The sequence below is a fragment of the Lonchura striata genome, chromosome 8 (genome assembly GCF_046129695.1).
Source record: "Lonchura striata isolate bLonStr1 chromosome 8, bLonStr1.mat, whole genome shotgun sequence".
Taxonomy (NCBI): domain Eukaryota; kingdom Metazoa; phylum Chordata; class Aves; order Passeriformes; family Estrildidae; genus Lonchura; species Lonchura striata.
This window is the reverse complement of record NC_134610.1, coordinates 22,813,413-22,833,941: the sequence shown is the minus strand read 5'-3', so window position 1 is coordinate 22,833,941 and position 20,529 is coordinate 22,813,413. Positions and strand designations below refer to the sequence as shown.

Genomic DNA, 20,529 nt, shown 5'->3' with positions numbered 1-20,529 from the left:
TACAAGACATCTGCATTCTTCCTGCAATTGCCAGCAGGAATCTGAACCTGTTGATTCTTCCCATATTGCCTGTGCTTGTATCTTTTCAATTAATATGGAGAGACTTGAATAAATAAGAGTTCTTATCTGTAAACCTTGACTGTCATTCAGCTAATATTTGTAGTATTTGACTCAGAGCTCACTAAACTAGACTAAGGAATCTCTGCTGACTTAATGGGCTTTTAAAAATCAAACTTCTGTTCCTTTCTAACATAGGAACTTCTAATTAATGCAGACCCCCAAGTCTATTTATGAAGCTTAAATTCATCCATGTCAGATCACTGAAAAGAGATTGGTTAAGGAGCAGTTTTGGCTCCTGTTGCTTCCACTGGAGGAGACAGATTCACAGTCAACTATGCTGCTTTCCTTCATGCTTTTTGCAGTCACATTATCAAAAATTACTTTTACTAATTATATCCTTCTTTGAAAAAAATCCAGAGGAGTGATGAGGATAACTCATATATTCAGAGACATGAATTATGAAGCATTCAGTAGTACCTTCAGACTAAGAGAAATGCTGGGTGTTCCTGCAGATTCTGAAGCATAGAAATAGCCCTGGAGCTTGTGCTCTCTTTTCTCCTCTCATTAGTATTCACAAGGCACTGTTGCAGGAGAAAGGAGCCCAGATCTCTACTGGTCAAACACAAGAACAGCTTCTGAGGAAGACTGGTAATGCAACCAAATGCCATGGTCATGGAAGCCTTTGTGCAGTCATACTACATTATTCAATCAGAAGTGAATAAATTTTTCAACAGGAAGCCTACAAGCTAAGAATTCTGCAGTCCTGATGGGAACTCTCAGATACCTTAGAAACTAGAAAGGGTGATGTTAATATTACATTTTTTTTATTAATAGATTTTTCACTTCAAATCTTGGAATACCAAAACAACAATAATACAAAGGCTCGGGAGGATCAGAATTTTGTTTGATACATCTGTCATCAGAAAGAAAGCCTGCGGGTCTTGAAAGCTATGATGTGTACTTGTGTTAGAGTGTAGCACCTAGGTACTGTCTATATAAGGAATTGCTTGGAAAAGCTAGTTTTAGGCTTTTTTTTTTCCTGGAGAAAATCCTGTTCTTCCTTTACCTAAGGAATAAGGTTTTTACTTTCAGCTGTATTTATTTTCTTGGCAAAATTCTCTTAAACCAAGTAAATTATTTTGATCAGATGGCTTATTAGAAAAATCTTGTTTGCTTGAAGTGAAATCTGCACTGGGGCCCTGTTACAGAAGCATGTAAGGGGAAAGCTTTGTGGTCAACAGCTGGTGAAACCTTTATTTCTGACAGTTACTGGAGATGTGCCCTATGGGCTGCATGGGAGGACTTGGTCCCTAGTGAAGTGTTTTCTGAATTTCTGTCAGTCTATTCAGTTCTCCCTAGATGTTCTTCATAATAACTTCAAGGCTTTATATACTTTTAGAAAATAGCATTTTGCATCTCCTGTGAATTGTCTATCTTACCTGAAGCAGAATTAAATGTTCATACAGCAGTTCCTGCCATCAGAAGTATTTCCCCCTGGAATAGTGATGCAGAGCCTATCAGAACCTGCAGATAGGTTACGTGATGAGATGTTGAAAACTTCTTAGCAAATAATTTTGCTAAAAATTAAGTCAACCTCTGACCTTCAGCAAATTAATACAGGCTTAATGAAACTGCAATTAAAACAGTGCTGTTGTTCTAGCACTGATTCACAGTATCCCCTTGAGCGAATCACTTTACAGAGATCGCTCTTTAGAAGCATAATTCTAAAAATGGCATTAGGTGGTTCCATATGTGCTATCAGATTTTCAACTTTAAGTATTCTTACTTTATAACAAGGAAATAATTTGCCTCTTTTTTTGATTCAGTCTGAGCTTTTGAAGCCTTGTTGACTGATTTCTTTGCATGTAGCATCCCTTATTGGAACAGATGTGGTTAAAAACCACCAAAACAATTTTAAAAAATCCATTTCATCAGTTTCTTTAATAGTTCCAGCTTTGTATATAGTATTTCACATCTCTGTCCCAGCTTTACCTATAGTGTTTCTCACTCACATGAAAATTGTGCCACCCTGCTGTCTTTGGTTTGCAAAAGTGTAGCTGCTCTTTAACTGGCAAACTCCTGATTGTACATTAGAAGGAATTCAGCCCTCATCCATGCTAACTTTGCAATTGCCCACCTGAGAAATTCCTGTCTGCATCCCAGCAGCTGGAGTATGTAAGCAGCAATATATCTGTAATGCCTGGTAAGAGGATACAGCAATGTTTTTCCCCTATATCTGGGAAATGGCTGTTTAAATCTGTGGCCATAAATGAATAAAACTCTTGTCCTTGTCTTTCATGGGACCTTTCTCTGTCAGTAGCTAAAAGCAAATGCCTGGAATGAGGCAAGCATGGGATGGTATTGCTCTCATATAGCCCAAGAGTGTACTGTTATTTGCAGCTTAGGACCAGACATGGTATCTATGTATTTAATACCACTCCAGGGATTTTCTGCTTAGGAATTTATTCCAGCATTTCTTGAAGCAAGAAAATTTATAAATTTCACAATATCCTGCACATTGTATGAAGAACTGCCATATGACTTTAATTAATTTAATGTTATTCCTTCTTGTTTTGCTTTTAGTGAACAGAGTCAAATTCGTTCCCTATTCATTTTCATCCCAGTTGTTTTGTCTTAAAAATCTTCACCAGTTTCCACCTGGTGCAGCAGTTTTTTCTGTAGTCATCTGTTTGCTTTGGCAGGAGAGGTGCCTGCTCCCCAAAACCCCTGGTCAGTGCCTCCTCACTGCTCTGACTTGGTATTTTCATGTCTGGAAAAGCAGAAGGCATTTGAACCAACTTTTTGTACATTTGAGCCTAAAACAACAACTGCACTTTTCTTAGCATTTTAAAACTACTTTTTAGTTACGCCCAGAATTGTTTTTGAAAGCCTGGGCATGTCTTCATTGTTTCTGTTGTCATCTTTCTGTCACTGCATTACCATGAAAAAAATTAATTGTCCCTTAATTAGCTAGTTCATTTTTCTGATTGTTAGTTTTAGCAAAAACTGTTCATATGAAAGATTCCATAACTCTCTGAATCACTAGGGATGCTGTGCTTTTAATTCAAGAGACCCCAACCTACAACAAAGCATGAAAAACATAGGTTACCAGTAAACTTCATCAACAAGATTAAGAGTTACTGGGCAGCCAGATTACATGTTCTAGACTGGAGCTAACCGAAATACGAAAGCTGAAGTAATTTAACCATTAATGATAATAATTTTGCATCTCTTGCATAGCTGGCAAGAACTAAACTAGGGTTAAGACAATATTATGATGATTTTTGTACTTGAAATGTTGGCTGTAAGAGAATTGAGCCACATTGTTCATAACAGTGAATGGTGGTCAGATATTTCAGGCAGTAAATTATGCAGTGCCCTTCAGGTAACTTTTAACAGGTTTATTGAACTGTTGGTAGAAAGATGTTTCCTGTGAACAGCACAGTGAGAGAGGTGGGGCACCAGGAAGAATGCTTCCTTTAACAGGGCTTTGTGAAAGCTCTGAGTAGGACCCTTAATTGTTAATTTGGTCTCTGGGAAACCTTAGTACTTAGAATAATTGTCCACATATATTTTTTAGTGAAACAAAACAATATTTATACTGACAGCTATTAAAGCTAAAGTCCTTGGACTAAACTTGACATAGATTTAACCTTAGTATTCATTTGTTGGCCACTTGCTGTCCATGTAATAGAATGGGTGAAAACAAACCTTGTTCTTTTCTGTTTTTTTTGGGGTGGGGTTTGTGTTGGATTTTGGGGGTTTTTTTTGGTAAGAAAAAGCTTTTGCTGTATAAAAACAGACTAGCATTTTGCAAAGCTGGTGTCATGGTTACAAAGCAAATTCATTGATAATAGCTCTCCAGTGTTGTGGCATGGTTTAGTGCCAAGCAGTGATGGGCTTGTGGGCATCCAAGAGCTGAGGATGTCCTAGCTGCCATGTGTGAGTGTCAGTGGGATATCTTAGAGGCCAGCAGGGCCACATATTGTAGTCTGAGCTGGAGCAGCCCTGCACCTTGCCCCACTGAGCAGAACAGCTGTGAATATGGTGCTGCTCCCTGCTGAGGAGAGGAGGCTTTGAAAGGAGGAAGCTTGCCAAGACATGTTGCCGTAAACACAATCAGAATTTTCTTTTTCTGTCACCCCAAGTAGAAAATATAGCTAGTGGGGGCCTTTGTACTTGCTTCTGTGCTTGAATCACAAATGTTGATAATCTGCTCTAGCCTAGGGTTTCAGGGCTTCTTCAACTCCAATTGTAAAATCATGAGCTTTTAATCCTGAATGTCCAGAAATTTTGATTCTCAGTGGTGGCAAAATTTGATGCTACCCTACTGGACATGCACAGCAGCTGAAATGTCACCTCTATAATACAGCTATTTCAAGGGTAAACTCTCGTCCCTAGTCTCTTAAACAATATCAAATAATTGGTAAAATTAGAGCAGTGAAGGTGTGGATGGCTTACAAGAGCTAAATTCTGCCTGCAGAAGTGTTAAACCAGCAGGTTGAAGAGAAACTTCTCACTAACAAATTAGAGGAACTGCATTTAACCTACGTTTTGGAAAACATGTAATAAGAGACTGTTGTTTCCCCTATAGGTGGAAAAATTACCTCTAGTTTTGTGTGATTTCATTAATATCTGACCACTGGGTGATGAACTCAGTAGTTGCTGCCAGACCAAGCAGTTCATATAGAAATGGGAAGCATTTTATTTTTCTGAATTGGGTTTTGGGAAATCACCACACATAGGAAGCAGAGGCCATTCCAGTGAGATATGAAAAGCCACCATAAAAGCCTATGGAAATAAGCTTGAGCATTTTATGTGTTCGGCTATCAGTTTGAATTTGTTGTATTAATACTTAATTTTGGAAGAATGAAGAGGTGGGGGTTGTTGGTTGGTGGTTTTTTTTTTTTTTTTCCCTGAACCTATTACAGCTTTTAACAATTTTTAAAAATTAAAATTATAATTTAAAAATTAAATTCCATTCTCAGAGTAGGAATGGTGAGAAACTTACTTGATAAGCCTCTGCGTATAAGGAGGATTCAATAAAATGACTATGGAAATGAGTTCCACTGAGTCAGTACTCCGTGATCATGTTCCTCACTTGATGTCATACTTCAGTAGTATGTCCTGAATATTAAAACAAAATACTTCAATTATTGTTTCATCAGGTACTTAGACTTTCTTTTAATGAAAACTGAACTAGAGATGAATAATCAGAATTGATTCTAATTTAATTTTATTATAATATGCATGGCCTTCTGTTTTGCATCTGCTGTCAGTTTTGTGGATTTTATTAGAATAGATATGTCAAGTCAAATACTAAGATCTATTTTTGCTTATATAAAAAGATTAAATGTTGGATGCTTGTAGTAGAATGTGGTATTGGAGCAGGAAGTAACTAACTGTTAAAACAGTATCTCATGAATATTTTTAAGCAGAACCTGCTTTTCTGGTGTAGCTGCTGTACTTCTGATGGGAAGTTACAGTGAAGCTTTATATAAATATAATTGTGAACACTTGCATGTAACTGTGAATCATGAAAGTGAATATCAGGAACAATAACTGGAACATTGTGTATCTGAATGTATCTTTTACAATGGCAGAGTTACAACAGCAGAACTGCGTTAGGTTTTTTGCTTTAATGGAATTACTTTGCATTTCCTTTTCTCTCAATATTTTAATTCTGTGAGTTGATTTATTTTTTCTTGGAAGACAGAGGTCTCTGCAGCAGCTGCTGCGAGTATCCGCTGCCATGCCTAATGGCATGGTTATAATTCTCCTGTTAGGGTGGTGGTGGGATTACTGAATTAATACTCAAATCTGTGGTTTTGTGATTGTACTTTTGCAGTAACCAGAGCTGCACGCTGATACCTTATCACTTTCATTTCTCACAGAAAACATAAAAAAAACCGAACAGGAACGGGCTGATTGTTAAATAGCATTTAGAAGCACACGCAGGGATCTAGAAATTGTTACCGCTTTAAGACAGGTTTTTCCACAGGGAGAGAGGAAGTGGAGGCAGGAAAGGACAGGGCTGAGGGAGTGAAAAGCTGTGGCAGCCCCAGGCTGAGGACACAGCGACAAGTGACGGAAAGCATCCTGCGCTGCTGCGCCGGGGGCTCGCACTTGGCGCTACCGGGAAAGGGTCTCACCCCCTCTAGCGGCTCGCATTCCTCTTTGGCGGTGATGCCACCGCAAACTTCAGCGAGCACGTAGAGCAGGGGCTCCCAACGATACGGGATGACTCTCCTATTTTTGTACGCTTCTGGCACGGCAGCGTGTTTGTAAGTGTTAATTAAGCACAAGTCGCGTTAGCCAGCCGCGGGGTGCCCGCGCTCTCTGGGGTGGCCGCTCGCTCCGTGCGGGCGCAGCCCCGGGCCGGGCCGGGCTCCGCGCCCGCCGCTCCCGCAACCGCGCACAGCGCCGCCTCGCGGCTGCCAGCCGCTACGGCAGCACCGGCGCCTCGGCCTCCTGCGCTCTACGATGCGCACCGACGGAACCGACTTCGCCAGCTCGAACTTGGGCTCCACACCTGCCGAGCAGAGGCTTCTCATGCTGCCTCCAATGCTGAACACACAACGGTTGCTATTCCTTTGTCTGCCTTTGCTGTGCAGCCTCAGACCTTATTTGCCTCCCACTTTTCAGCATTCTTCTGAGGCTGAGACATGATAACATGCCTTATTACACTTTCTATTCCATTGAGCAACATGTGTGCTTCAGGTATCATCACACAAAAATAAGTGTGCTTCAGGTATTGTCACTCAAAAATAGTCTTATGGCTACCTGATCCAAGAAATGGCTTGCACTCCATAGCTGTCTCCCTGTTAATCCATAAAGTTATCCAGCATCTCTGCATGTATTGGTGCTTCAGTATAGCAGTATCATCAATTATTAAAAATTGAACATTTCCTTTTGTTAGATGCTGAAAGTGGCTGAACATTTTTCAACAGAATATTTTTTCTGAGGCTTATAGCTTGATCACAATTTAGATGTTTAAGGTGAATGGTTTTTTTTTTTTTTCCTCAAGAAGAAACTCCTTTGAATTTTTTCCTGTTTTCTTTTAGTCTATTCAAAATATTTTTTTTCTCAAGCTGTTTTTGAAAATATTTTCTTTGACAAGCTATTGCACATTGCAGTTCTGGAAAGGAATTCTTGACACTTGGCTGTGAGCTGGGATATACACAGCTTGGGTATTACGAAAAGTCCAACCACTGTTCATATGGTTTAAATTTTTTTTTTTCCTTTTAATTTGTCATTCAACTTGCTAGTTTATGGCTCATTCTAGATCTCTCTTCTTTTTCTTCTCCTACTTAAACAGCTGCATCACCATTTTTGCAACAAACAGTATTGTCTTCCTTTAGCATATTCCCTTTTATCCTGTTGCCATGCCTTTGCTAGCATCCCTCTTTCTCCTTATGCCTTGTGCAGATGGAAGTATTATGACAGAGGTAAGAGTCTCAGTAGATTTGCTATTTGACAGAACTCATGTGTGACTTCTTATTCAAACACTGAACAAGTTTTGGTGGTGGCAAAAAATATTTTGGTTTCATAACAACTTCTGCAGGTTCAAAAGGCTACACAGTAGAGAAATGCTTCTTCATATTCACATGACACTTCCTGTTAATCAGTTTTCTGCCCTCTGCATTTTGTTCTATGGCTGGGACCACTCAGCTCCCTCAGACTTTACTTGTAAGAGAGGTGCTCCAGCCTCCTAATCACTGAGCCCCTCCATTAGACCTGCTCCAGGATTTCCATGCCTCTCTTGGACTGAGGTGCTCAGAACTGGACACAGTGAAAGAGTGTTCTGCACTCCCTTCACTCATTTCGTGTTGCTCAATGCAATAGAAAGTGCATTAATAATGTGCATGTTGTCATTTTAAGTGTGGTGATTTCATGGTACTTTGAAATCTTCTACTGATGTTCATTTAGAAGCAATAGCTTGCAGTTACTCCCCAGATCTGAGAAAGAAACCACAACTGACTGTTCATTTCTACGTGTCCTGGCTACGGGACCTAATCTTCTCTTCCATTTAAAAGAGAGAAAACAGTTGTATGCTGATTATATTCCAAGTGAGATGGTGACATTGAAGGCAGCATAACTGCACCTATCATGAGGAAAAGTGAATTTGATTAAAGGAAATTAAGAACTCGGTGTAATTGTTGAGTAGACAGCTGAGTATTTGGAGACAAGTAAAGCTACTCTACCCAGGTGTTTAGGGACAGTCCTTAGAGCAGTGAGGGCCTGATCTGCCAGGTCGGTCTGGGGAGAGGTACAAAAGCACTCCAGGTGTTTAGGCTGTGTTTGTTTGCTGTTCCTGTTGCAACCAGCAGGAATGGCCCTGTAGTGTTTGTGGGGCTCATGTGCTGCTCTGCACAAGTGGCACTGCTCGGCCACCAGTGAGATCGTGTGACAAAGCTGGTGGTGCAGAGATTGCCACCAGCCACAGGCATGAAAGCAGACAAAATCAGAAATACTCCTGTGCTCTGGAGCCTCCTTTTCCCTATCAACATGGATTTGGTTTTTGGCTTTCCATGAATCTGCACAGGGGTAAACATGGATAGATGGGGAAGGAAGGAGCAGCAATGCCAATGCCAGGAAAGGCTAGTTGCTGTGAGAAACAGGAGACTGAAAAGGTGTGTGTAGGGGGTCTTTATTATTTTTTTTCCCCCAGTAGTTTTGTGGGGGGAGGGTTGGGTTTTTTAGTTAGGTTGGTTTTGTTCTTGTTTTTTTTTTCCCAGCATATGAAATCAGATTTACAGTTACAAATTAAAAATTACCTGTTTTCAGAATCGATAAAGTCTTTGCAGCAAGCTTTTTATTTATAAAATGCCTTAGGCAATTTGTATAAGGATATAGAGTTCTTTGATTCTTTGCATTTGATATTACTGCACTATCTATTGGTCTTTCTCAGTGAAATCAATTTATGCTTTGAGTTCAGTTGCTAAAAACAACATAAAATTCACTGTGACACAAGTATTGGTAAAAATTTTGTCATGAAAAAGTAGCAGGAACAAATCCCATTTACAATACTGTGTAGTATATCAGGACAATTGACAGGTAGGCCTCCAGAATTCACTGGAGAATCCATTCTTTCTTTCTTTCTTAGTCTGTTTCAATTCCATGAATTAAGAAAATACTTTCCTTGTAGAAGCAGTGAATTTCATACTGTTAAAAAATAGTACCTAGTGAATTAAAGACATTATTTATTTTGATAAACATTAGATAAATTAATTGCTTCATAAGCAGAAATGAAGTTGAAAATAATAATTTTGATAAGAGAATAAACTAAAAAAGAAGACAGAAAAGATGGAAAAATGAGTGGGTGTAAGATCTGAACAAGAGTGAATTCATATCAAAAGATACTCTAAGAATGATAGTTTCTTAAGCAGATAGGAAATACTGGGCATTGGGAAAATATTTAAACTCATGGAAAACCAATAAAGGCAGAAGGAGAGCAAATATGGACAAAAGTGCAGTGAACCGAATTTGAATTTTTTGTTGTACTTCTACTCAGCTTTAAGAAGCAGGAGTATGTGACCCAAGGCACTTCCTTCATCAGACAGCCTTGCCTTGGTGAGTATTCACTGCTTGATTAATGTCAATTTGTACAGTCCAAAATTATGGAGATAAAAAAGGAGGAAACCTACTCAAACTCTAATCAAATCAAAGAACACTGTTCTGTTCTTGCACTTTTTATTAAAATATCTGTGAGGGGAGTATAGCCTGTATGATGAATGGAAATAGTTTTCCTACTATTTCTGCACCATAAAGACACGATATCCTTACTCAGTTTGTGATGTACTTTAACCTCTGGTACTACAGAATCAAGCTAAATTAACTCTGATACTACTTAAAGGCTAATTAACTATGATACTAAGTGGAAGCAAAGCCTCATTTTGCTGAGTGATCTGTAAACGTTTAAAATAATTTGTCCTTATTGAACTGCTAATAATGTAGGCAGAAGCAAACCCTTAACATCAGTAAATTTGCACCAAGGAAGACAGCAGCATATTGATTTCTGAACACAACTCAGCTACCTGAAATCAAATGCTCTCCAGTGTGCCATTGAAACAGCTGTATTAATATAAATACCTTCTGAGGCACACAGTGAGAACTGTACATAAGTATATGTGTGGAAGAACCTTATGCTGCTGAAAGCAAAATGCATGTCTATAAGTAACAGGAATGGGCTTGCTGATATACCTGATTTTCTGTATAAAGACTCTGTTACAGTTTGGTTTCTTGTTTGTTTTGTTTGTTTTTTTTTTTTTTTTTCCATTTAAACAGAGCTTTGTTTAGATATATGATCACTTCGCTCCAAGATTCAAATCATTATATGATTTTCAGAATTAAGGGGAAGGATGCTATGTGCTTACTAGGCGTGAGATTAATAGCTTTGAAAATTTACACTGCAGCAGATGACTTTTTCTTTCTGAGGATGCCATCCATTGTATGTTTCATAATGCTTTTCTCACTGAGAGGTCATTTAGGCAGTTGTTCTGAACTGTTCCTCTTCTGTGCTCTTAACCAAGATGCCCCAAAGAAAGAAAGGAAGACAAATGGCCTGATGTGAAGCTGTAGGAAGAAGAGTTCATGGCAACTTGCAGATAGAGGAGAAAGAGATATGTAATTGGTACCAAATGCTGATGCTTTCACAATCATAGCTAGAAAAGCCTGAGCACTGGGAAACGAGTGTCTGAAGGCAGAGAATGTAATGTGAAAATTTAAATACTTTTCTGGACCATTGACTGACACACTGTAGGCAAGACTGTAATCATAAACTTGGGAGAACCATATTTTTGCTTGAATTAATTTTTTTTTTTTTTTTTTTAACCTGCAACATGCAAGTCTCCAAGTATAAAAAACCACTGTAGAAAATAATTGCTAGCTGCTGTGAGAGAAGATAGGATGGATTTTTTTCTGTGTGTGTGTGAGACTCTGGAATCCTGTGTTTATCTTGCAGCCATGTGAAAAATAATATGTTACCACATCAAATCCATAGAAGTCTGCAAGATAAAATTGCAATGTGGGTTTTATCAGGGAGAAGCTGCATCCAGTTTTCATGGCTCCTCAAAGGCGAGCGAACCGTGTCCCCAAATTGTCTGTGCTTCCCAGACAAGCGCTTTAGGTAAATAATGACTGCTATAGTTACACCACCAGAATTCGGCAGTGCTGTTCCAGTTTATAAATAGCTTTGTCTAGAAATCAGATAGCAGCATGTGCAGGTGTGAGTCATTAGTGCAGGAGACACAATGATGTGTGGAAAAACCATGGCTCACATCCAAACCAGCCCACACACTTTCATCAGCCCCTTGAAGTCTGCAGCACAGAAAATAGAAATAGTTTTTTTAAGTGAGGATGCTGAAGCCCACCCGGACTAAAAACTCAAAGGTGCAGTAATATGGAATCCAGTGCTTCTCCCAGTACTTTGTTGATCAGTTATGCTCAAACAGCAGTTTTGTAAGTCTATAATTTACTGTCTGAGTTAATTATCACAATTTAAATTAACATGCACAAATGTGTGTCAAAGCTGCTATCTGTAAATCCTTGTTTTAGAACACATACTTGTAAGTTCTAAGGGATTAAGGAAATATCCAAATTATTATTTTATTTTCTTTTTAAGATTTCATGAGTTGAAACTGGAAACAGTTAATGATATTGACCTCCTTGGTTGGAGAGTTAATAGAGGATGTAATGAAGAAATCAGCATGCACCAAAATAGCGCTTAGGATAAGGTGCTGGAGAGAATGCAAAGGAAAGAAAAAAGGAGCTGTTATAGTTCAAGAACATTTCATTTTAACTATTCTGGCAAATTTTATCTTTTCAAGGCTTAACTTAAGCTGAAAGGGGATACCTTGAGTCCTGACACCAAGTGAGGGTTCTCAGCAAAACAACTGAATTTTCAAACAGGATTCAAGTTATTTTTATAGATAAAGTTAAAAGATGGAAGTAAGTGAATCCTTTTTCATATGAAAGCACATTTTCATCCTAGAACTGGTATGTTTTCAATAATGCAGATTGAATCATTGTTTATCTTCATAAGCTGCACATTTTACTATTTGTTGGACAATCTTTTTTTGCCATATGTCTTCTTTTTCCTATTTTTGCACTGAAATAAAGAAAGAAAATTGAAGCACAAGTTTGGATCACTTTCTCTAAAATTTTGAGGTTACATCTTACCAAAATGTACCTTTTTTTTTTTTTTCCCTTTGCTTTTGCATACATTTTTTTGCTTTGTCATTGAAATTACATTTATGATTCAAAGTTCTGTGCAGAGATTAAAATCTCCTTTCCTTCTTCTCTTGCCACGTTGTTGTGCATGGACTAAACAAAAAAATGTGGTATTTGGACATCCTGGTAGACATAGAATAGCATTATCAAAAAATCAGGTAATGTCAAACCATTCAGGCTGTATTAAAAATTACCTGGTTCCACAGAAACTCTGTTAATATTTATGCTCAGCTTCTTCTGACTGACATCTGCCAGGAAAGGGTAAAAAAAATTTAACATCAGCCTACCTTCTGTGAAATTGGTACAGCCAGAGTTGATTAAAAATGGCCTGAGGCATAAACCATCTTTCCATATTTTTAAAGACAACAAAATTATGTAAGGCCATGTAAATCCAAATTATGTCAGAGGTATAACTGCAGGCTCACAGTGATGCAGATCAGAGCACTATTTGGCTCAGCTACTTTTCTGCTATTGTTTCTTGAAACTGTGCTCATCATGAAGGAGAGGTAATACGTAATTGCTCAACATACTTTTCTGTAAATAGTTTCATTAAGAAAGCAGTTCAGGAAATTTTCTGTACTTTGTGATGGTCTTTCAAAATCTCATTTCATTTGAAACAAATAAAAATTAGCTTTTTTCTTCCTTCTTATTCTGTTGTCTTGGAATCAGGTTACTTTTCATTTGTCACCAACTCAGTAGTTGCCAACCTCAAACCACTGAGAATAGGTAAGTTTCCTTCCAGCAAATTCTCTGTCACTGTTAGTAACTGTTCTTTAGATATTATTACTATACAATGCTTTTTTCCTTCCTCAGATATGAACTCAAAGTGAGGGCTTGATCTGTTTTGTTAAAGCAGAAGTTTGTAGGGTTTGTTCCCCTACTTCCTCATGTGAAACATTATCACAATGTAATGGGTACAGATTACAATACATGTTAGAAGTGCTTTTAATCAAGTCTGGAAATGCTGTGATAGATAACAAGTCAGATTGCCTAATTTGTATAATCAGATTCAAATAATAACATGTATCAAGTGTGTCCAGTTTTATAATCAATTCTGCTAGAATAAGATTCTGCACTTTTGCAGAAACATTGCAATCCTAAGAAAAATTTTATGAGTAAAAATGATACATTGGAAATACACTACATTTCTTACCATTATTTTTCATCTTAAAAAGTGGAAAAAAAGTAAGAACAACTCTCTGTAGAAATATATGAAGAGTAGACAGGTGCCACCAGCATGAAGTGCCATGACATTCAGTACTATATTAGTCACTAAATATACATAAATACAAAACAGGCAAAGGGAGAAGACCGCTGGCAAATTTCCCAATATTGAGGAGAAACTCAACAAAATTATGTAGGGATATATATAAAAAGTATGATGTGATTATGTTGTCTTGTATTGCTTCTATGTATTATGGAAGAAAGGGTCAAGGTACAGATGCATCTTGGTTGGAAGAGAGATATAAAATGATGTGATGAACGAAAGGGTCACTTATGCTATTTGTTGTCTTTTGTGGGGTATTTCCACTCTGTTGAAGATTTTTTCTGTTCTAGGGTAAAATTTTTGTTGCCTAAGAAACATTAGAGGCACTTAGTTTGACAAACAGTAATGTAAGGGAATACAGTCGGCATCTTGAGTCCCTGGCTTTCTTTTGAGCTGTCACCAAATTATGCATCTCACTTAAGAAAAATTGCTTCACTTTTTTTTTCTAGTGGAAAAGAACCAACTATTTCCATCCCCCTGGAACTGATGCTGCAAACAGTGAGAAGTTGGGTGAGCTAAACTTACTCACGCCAGGCACAATGTAACCTGGTTGGTTAATGGTTAGATCCAGGCTTTTGTGTTGCAGTTGGCACTTCAGCTGGAAGGGTTTTGCTGACATTGGCTAATTCAGTCAGACAAAAATGGCCACCTTGATGAAAGAGGAGCTCATCATGTCAAAGGATCAGGCTTCTGCAGTAAGTTCTGCCAGAAACATTCTCTCTTTAACAAACCCCAATATGAAAAAAGGCTACTGTTCAAGTAATTTCTTCTTCAAAAATCACAAAACACATCTTGAAGTATGTGAGAGAAGAACCTGAGTAAGAACTTAATGTAATCTCAGTGCAGACTTTTATATATAAATTAGCTAATTTTTGTTTTGTTAAACTGCACACGGCATTCATACAAGAGCAGGATTAAGTTTCCCTCATGGCTCTACACAACATGTCAAGTCGTTGGCTTCCCAGTACAAGCATGTCCATGAATGCACTGGATAGAGTCCAATAAAGGTACAGAAAGAGGATTAAGGAACTGAAGCATCTCTTCTATGAGAAAAGACTTAGGGAGCTGGGACTGTTTAGCAAAGAAGAGAATGCTCATGGGGGGATCTCATGACTGTGCATAAATGGAGGATGGTACAATACAAACATGGCATGGCCAGGCTCTTTTCAGTGGTGCCAAGTGACAGGACAAGAAGCAATGAACATACACTTAAGCACAGAAAACTCTGTCTGAAAGTCAGGTTACATTTTTTTTTTATTGTGAGAGAGATAGACAAGTTGCTCAGAGAGGCTGTGAAATCATCACCTTTGGAGATATTCAAAAGCTGTCTAGACAAATCCTAAACAAAAAGCCTTAGGCAGTCCTGCTTGAGCACAGTGTTGGACCAGGTGATCTCCAAAGGCCCCATCCAGTCTCAGTCGTTTGGTCCTGTATCTGCACTGTGGCTCTAAAGAGAAGATTTTAATTTATACAAAAGTGAAAGAAGGCATCTTCATTCAGGTATGGATAAGTCAAGAACTAGCAGAAGTAGTTTGCAGTTTGTGTTCTCTAATACTTATGGGCTGCAGGAAGAATGAAGTGCATAAATCTATTCCTCATCATAAACAAGAATTGGGAGTTGGTAACTGAGTTGTAGGTAGAATTGTGACATGAAGATGATATTCTCATTGTATGGATGCATATGGAATTTATCTCTTGGTTTCAATGCCATTCAATTAGCATGGTCAATTACTATATATATTGTCTGCCAGATGATGGATGAGTGCCAGATGAGTGCAACTTGAAATGGTAAGATCAAAGCCTGCAATTGTGTTGTAGGAAAGATAGCTTTGAGGTGATACTTATTAATTCTCTTATGCCAAATTAAAGTTCTGATCTGCAATTCCTATTTTTAGAATTGGTAGTATCAGTCTTCACAGCTCTCTCTGTGCCAATACCAAGATCTTCCCATCTCATGCAGTGACATTTATAAAGCTGGTTCTACTGATTCAAGCATAGTGGAAGCCAGGAGTCTTTCCAAAATTTTGACAAAATATTTCTTTGTGACCTTTCTACTCACTTCAGGTATCTGTTAATTTTTCTTTGGCTCAGTTTTGCTGTCTCTAGATAAAAATTACTACCTGATATTGCTGCTGTAAAACTTTGTTCGTGGTCTGCCAAAGTGCTTTGAGACACTGAGATTTAGGCACTGCAGAACTGCCTGCCTTACATAACAGCTACAGGCTCCTGTGCCTGGGGGCTGGCCTCCAGTGACTCCTCTTCAAGCAGGGCAAAGCAGAGCAGCCAGGCAGTAACAGCTTCTCTGGTCTCTCTGAAAAGAATTACACAGGTGGCGTGTCCTCTGTGAATTATCTCAGCTTGATTTTTTTTTTTTAAGGTGATGATATAATTTCGATATTTCAAATATAACTGATACTCATCGTTTGAAGGAAAGGAACTCTATGTATAGATAGGAGTTGTGGTTTTGAGGATTCATGGCCTTTTGTGATGCTTCTTCTCGCTGTTATTTCAGATGAACTAATAAGAGCTGCTCAGCATTTCTCCATAAGACTTTGCTGCAGAACCCTGCCAATGTCCAGTGGAAACTCTAGAGTTGATAAAGAAACATAATTTGTAACTGCTGGGTGGATTGAACGGCCTTCAACCTGCAGGTGGTCCCACAGACATAGCCCATAGTTCCACCATCCATGTCTGGGAGTCCTCAGTAGCCCTTGCAGTGAGGAGTCTCCATGGCTGTCAGTATTTTTATGACACAAAAACATGTTGGTTCACTGCTTTAATCACACTGCTGTGACTTGGCAGCCCTCCTTCAGGCTGCCTGCAAGCTGACTTTTCCTTGCTCTACAGCTCGATGCACATTTGCTGAAGCCCTGGGGCCAAGTGCCAGTGCCAGGCATTGGCTTTACAGGCACTTACATTGGCATGGTGATGCTCCTTACCTGCTACCTCTGCTCTTTTTCAGATCATACACTTCTGGTTTTAATAGAACCACTGTAATAATTCCTTGTGTAACTTCTTTCCTCCTCTTGTCCTCATTTTCCCTTCTGGAAATTCTGGCTTAATGTCACATGTTGAATAACTGAGTGGCAGTTTGACATGTTTGCTGGGATGGGGCTTATTAGTGGGCATCACTGATTCAGGTTTGTGTAAAATATAGAGAGATTTCCAGTGAAAATAGCTGGATTTTGTGTGTAGGAGATCAGATGATAGGATCCTAGAATAGTAGCCATTTTACATAGATTTATTATTGGGTTTTTAGTCTTTAGCAAAAATGTTTTCATATTTCAGATTCATTTGGGGCAGCACCATTTAAAATTAGGGGCTGTAAGGAAATTTATGGTACAGCTATTCGTCTTTTCACTTTATACTGAACACTACATTTAATGCAATGTTAAAATGTTTATGTCTTACCAAATGTTGTTAAAAATAGGTTTGATAGCAACTTCCAATTTTTTGGGGTTTTTTGACCAGTATAATTCAGCATTTCTGATTTGCATTTTTTGAGGTTCACACCCTGGTAGTGAGGGGAATAATGGATAATATCTAGCTGTAAAGTGACTGGGGCCAGAAATGTTCAAATACCTGCCAGAAAGAAGATAAAATTAGTAGATGTGTTCTGACTGTATAAACAGTTTTACAGGTGTATTATTATAAATCTAGTTCAACGTGGTAACTTGTTTTCCCAGTTTAAAGTCCTTGGGTGCATAGCAGAGAAGAGAGAAGATGAGGTTGTGTTGAACAACTAGAGGGCAGTGATGGGGCCTGCAGGAAAGCCAGCTGAGCACATCCCGCCCTTTCCTGCCCCTTGGTCTTGTATGCAGCAGTGTCTCATGGCTTGTGAGGACAGTGACCTACATAGGAGTCAGGTTTTAAAACTGTAATAAGTCTGCTTCTGCCAGAGACATGTTTTGTAATCTGTCTGGTGACGCAGTTATCTAGTTTGAATGTGTGCCAGTAATTCCATGAGGCAGGCGAGTCAGTGCTGAAGGACTGCTCCCATGGTCCTTTTCAGGCTGTTTACGGACACCAAAAGCTTCCAGAGTTAGATAGTGAGCTTTTTAGGGCAAAGATGCTGCTGTATATTTGAAAGCATTAGTGCATTTTTATGGTACTGCATTAATAACATGCAAATACAAACTTAAAAAAAAAAAAAAAAAAAAAGGCAGTAGAAGATTGGCCCAAGAGCCTCTGCAGGTTCAATAATACAAGCAGGAGCTACGTGCCCTTTTTGGGTGCCTACAATTCATGGAGTGTTTTTGCCAACCAATTGTTCTTTCCATGCTTGGGGTGGAAAAATAATTTTGGTAACTATTTCTTAGAATTGTGAACTTAGATGACAATTAGATTTTATCAGATGTGTGGCTAGCCAGACCCTGCACAGCTGGCAGGAGGTAATGGAATTTGAATGAGCGCTTGTGTTTAACCATGTTGCAATTGGATTTGGTTTATTGCTTTCAGAATTCAGTAGAATATTTCATTCTCTGAACCTATTTTGAACACATTAGGAAATGTTTTAAAGGGCAGCTGGCTTCCCTGATTTGGTTTCAAGTACATCCACAAAGCATTTATCACTTTAAACTATAGCAAAAACTTTTCCTTTGAAAGGACTTCTTTTCTCTTTCTAGGAAGGCTGTACTAGCTCCTTTCCCCACAGGCTCACCACGAAAGCTGTGTAAAGACAAGTGGCTCCTGTGGCCGCTAAAGAAAACAACTGAACCAGACAGGCATTTGCTGAGAGCTCAGCCTGGAGTTTGTGCCAGAGTGAGTACACAAGCATTACTGAGAAGCTTCTTTCTTCTGTCAGACATCAGAATTGTTTTCTTTTCTGACCACAGGCAGGGGGTGCTTGGAGTGTGCCAGAAGCCGTGAGTTAGAGGATATTGGATAGTTATGGCAGCGTGTGCTCTCGGAGAAGGCCCCGCGAGCACGAAGCCACATGCGGGGGAGGCAGGGTAAATGTCACTGCATTTGCTGAAGCTCAAGTCAGGGCTGCTTTCCAGCCAGCAAGCTCACATTTTACCTCTGCAGTGTGCTGCCATTGCAGCACTGGCTGGTTTTCACCATTAGCTAATAACTTTCTGCATTGCAGGTCTGCACCCATGCAATTTTGTTGCTTTTATACCTTCCTCTCCTAAGAGAAAATTTCAGAACTTACTTCCTGTGAGTCATGCAGTTGTAGAAAATAGCCTTCTTCTGCAGCTGGAACCAGCAGGGGTTTTTCTTATGCAGTAGGGGAAGAGTGTGCAGATTCCATAAGGACCCCCATCCCCAGGCTGTGCAGTGGAGGGAAAGGTGGTATCTCTTGCTAACATGCATTGTCAGAAAGAGCTTGGCCAGAGGACGCCTTCCTGTTTCTGATGATAGAAAGATTTGTATCATGTGTGAAGTTATTGTGAAATCCAAACCCAGATGATGAGAAGAAACCCTAATTTTTAGCAACTCAGAGGAACACTAAGAAGCTTTTTTGTTAACTTACATATTCTATGTCTCATCATCTATGAAAAGCTGGATGAAAGGAAAATGAGTATCACATCTCAAGGCATTGTGCTGCTGTAGTGTAGGAGTCCAGATGCTGATGTGCCCAGACAACTGTGTAACCAGGTGTGGAACTTTTGGCCTGTAAAATTGTGATTATGAAAAGGAAACATATGGAAGACTGCCCTTTAAAATTCTAAGGTAGCACTGGTGTGTTTCTGAACTGATGTCATAAAATAAAATTATCCACTAACAACCACAGTTTGTAGCTTACTTGTCCTAGTATTTAATACTGCAGAATCTGGAAATGCTTTATACTTCCAAATATCAAGCTCCTGCTTCAGTTATTGTTGTGGATTTGAAGGTCTAACTTTGCGGATACAAGTCTGGAGGTGTGTGGAGATTCTAAAGCAATGGAAATATATCCTGTGAGAAGCCAAAAGTAACTATGGTCAGGACAGATATCTGATCTTACTGCTGTAGTAAGATTATAATAATCTTCAAGACCTAGCTGAAAATGTAAGTAGTTATGTAACTGAATACTAAAATTTCTTGTAATTATACTGTTTGTTCTTTGGTAATTGTGTTTTAATACTCCTAACATACAATAATGAAATCATAGAATTTAAAAAATAAAATAGTGAGATATTGAAGGTTCCCATTACGACTATTTCTTTTCATAGGTTTCCTGCCCTGATAAAATATTGAACAGTTTGTGAGTACAGCTTTTTAGCTTTTGAATGTTGCTGTGAATTTGTAAGGTGAGTGTAGCTGCTACCCAAGGATACTCAATGGAGGTTCATTAAGAGAAGCTGGGCCAGGTCACCTGGACCCTGAATGTTCAAGTAATTCAGAATATGAACTTGTTAACCTGAAGTTATTGTATCTGAATATCTTATAGATGTCATGAAAAGAAATCCAACAAAAACTAGTCTCTTTCAATATCTCAACACATTCATTAGGTTGTTACTCAGCCTAAACACCATTTTAATAAAATGTATTATTACATACTTACTGAAGTGTTTGTCAATATGTCACACAGAACTGTGATGAATCATTGCAACTATTCTTATATACAAAATAATGTAATGAGGCACATCTGTTAAAGCAGTTTTTGATTTTTTTTTAATTCCGCTTATTTGCTTTCTTAGAAAATCACTTTAGTAAATGTGCAGAATCTTTTCCTTTAATGAATTCAAAATAGATGTGGAAGGAAATTATCTTTCAGATATATTTACTTTTGCTCTAAACTATGCCTTTGGTTTAACAAAGGGAAATTACCTTATGTACTTCAGAAGGGTATGCTGTGTGTTTTTCCACGAGTTCACACAAATACATTGTGCATTGGTGTAATAGAAGCATGTGGCATGCTTAACCTTTGGGCCAGTTTTTACCTTGGAGCACCAGGAAATTATTAATGAGTTATCTGTCACTTAAAAGGAGAGGGAAAGGATATGTCCATCTCATGGTGTAATGTGCCATTTCCTCAACTTTTT

General features: G+C 38.6%; 1 protein-coding gene and 1 long non-coding RNA gene across 3 annotated transcripts in view; one reads left to right on the top strand and one right to left on the bottom strand.

Moving 5' to 3' along the window:
* Window positions 1-20,529, bottom strand: part of LOC110482909 (uncharacterized) — a 118,977-nt gene that overhangs the window by 13,337 nt on the left and 85,111 nt on the right. The window lies entirely within an intron of this gene.
* Window positions 1-20,529, top strand: part of PDE11A (phosphodiesterase 11A) — a 107,783-nt gene that overhangs the window by 17,498 nt on the left and 69,756 nt on the right. The window contains exon 2 of one of the 2 annotated variants that reach the window (XM_077785066.1): window positions 18,184-18,319. The exons of the other annotated variant lie outside the window; for it this stretch is intronic. Coding sequence (XP_077641192.1) covers window positions 18,184-18,319 — 136 coding nt within the window. The remainder of the gene's footprint in view (window positions 1-18,183; window positions 18,320-20,529) is intronic. 2 annotated transcript variants of the gene reach the window in all.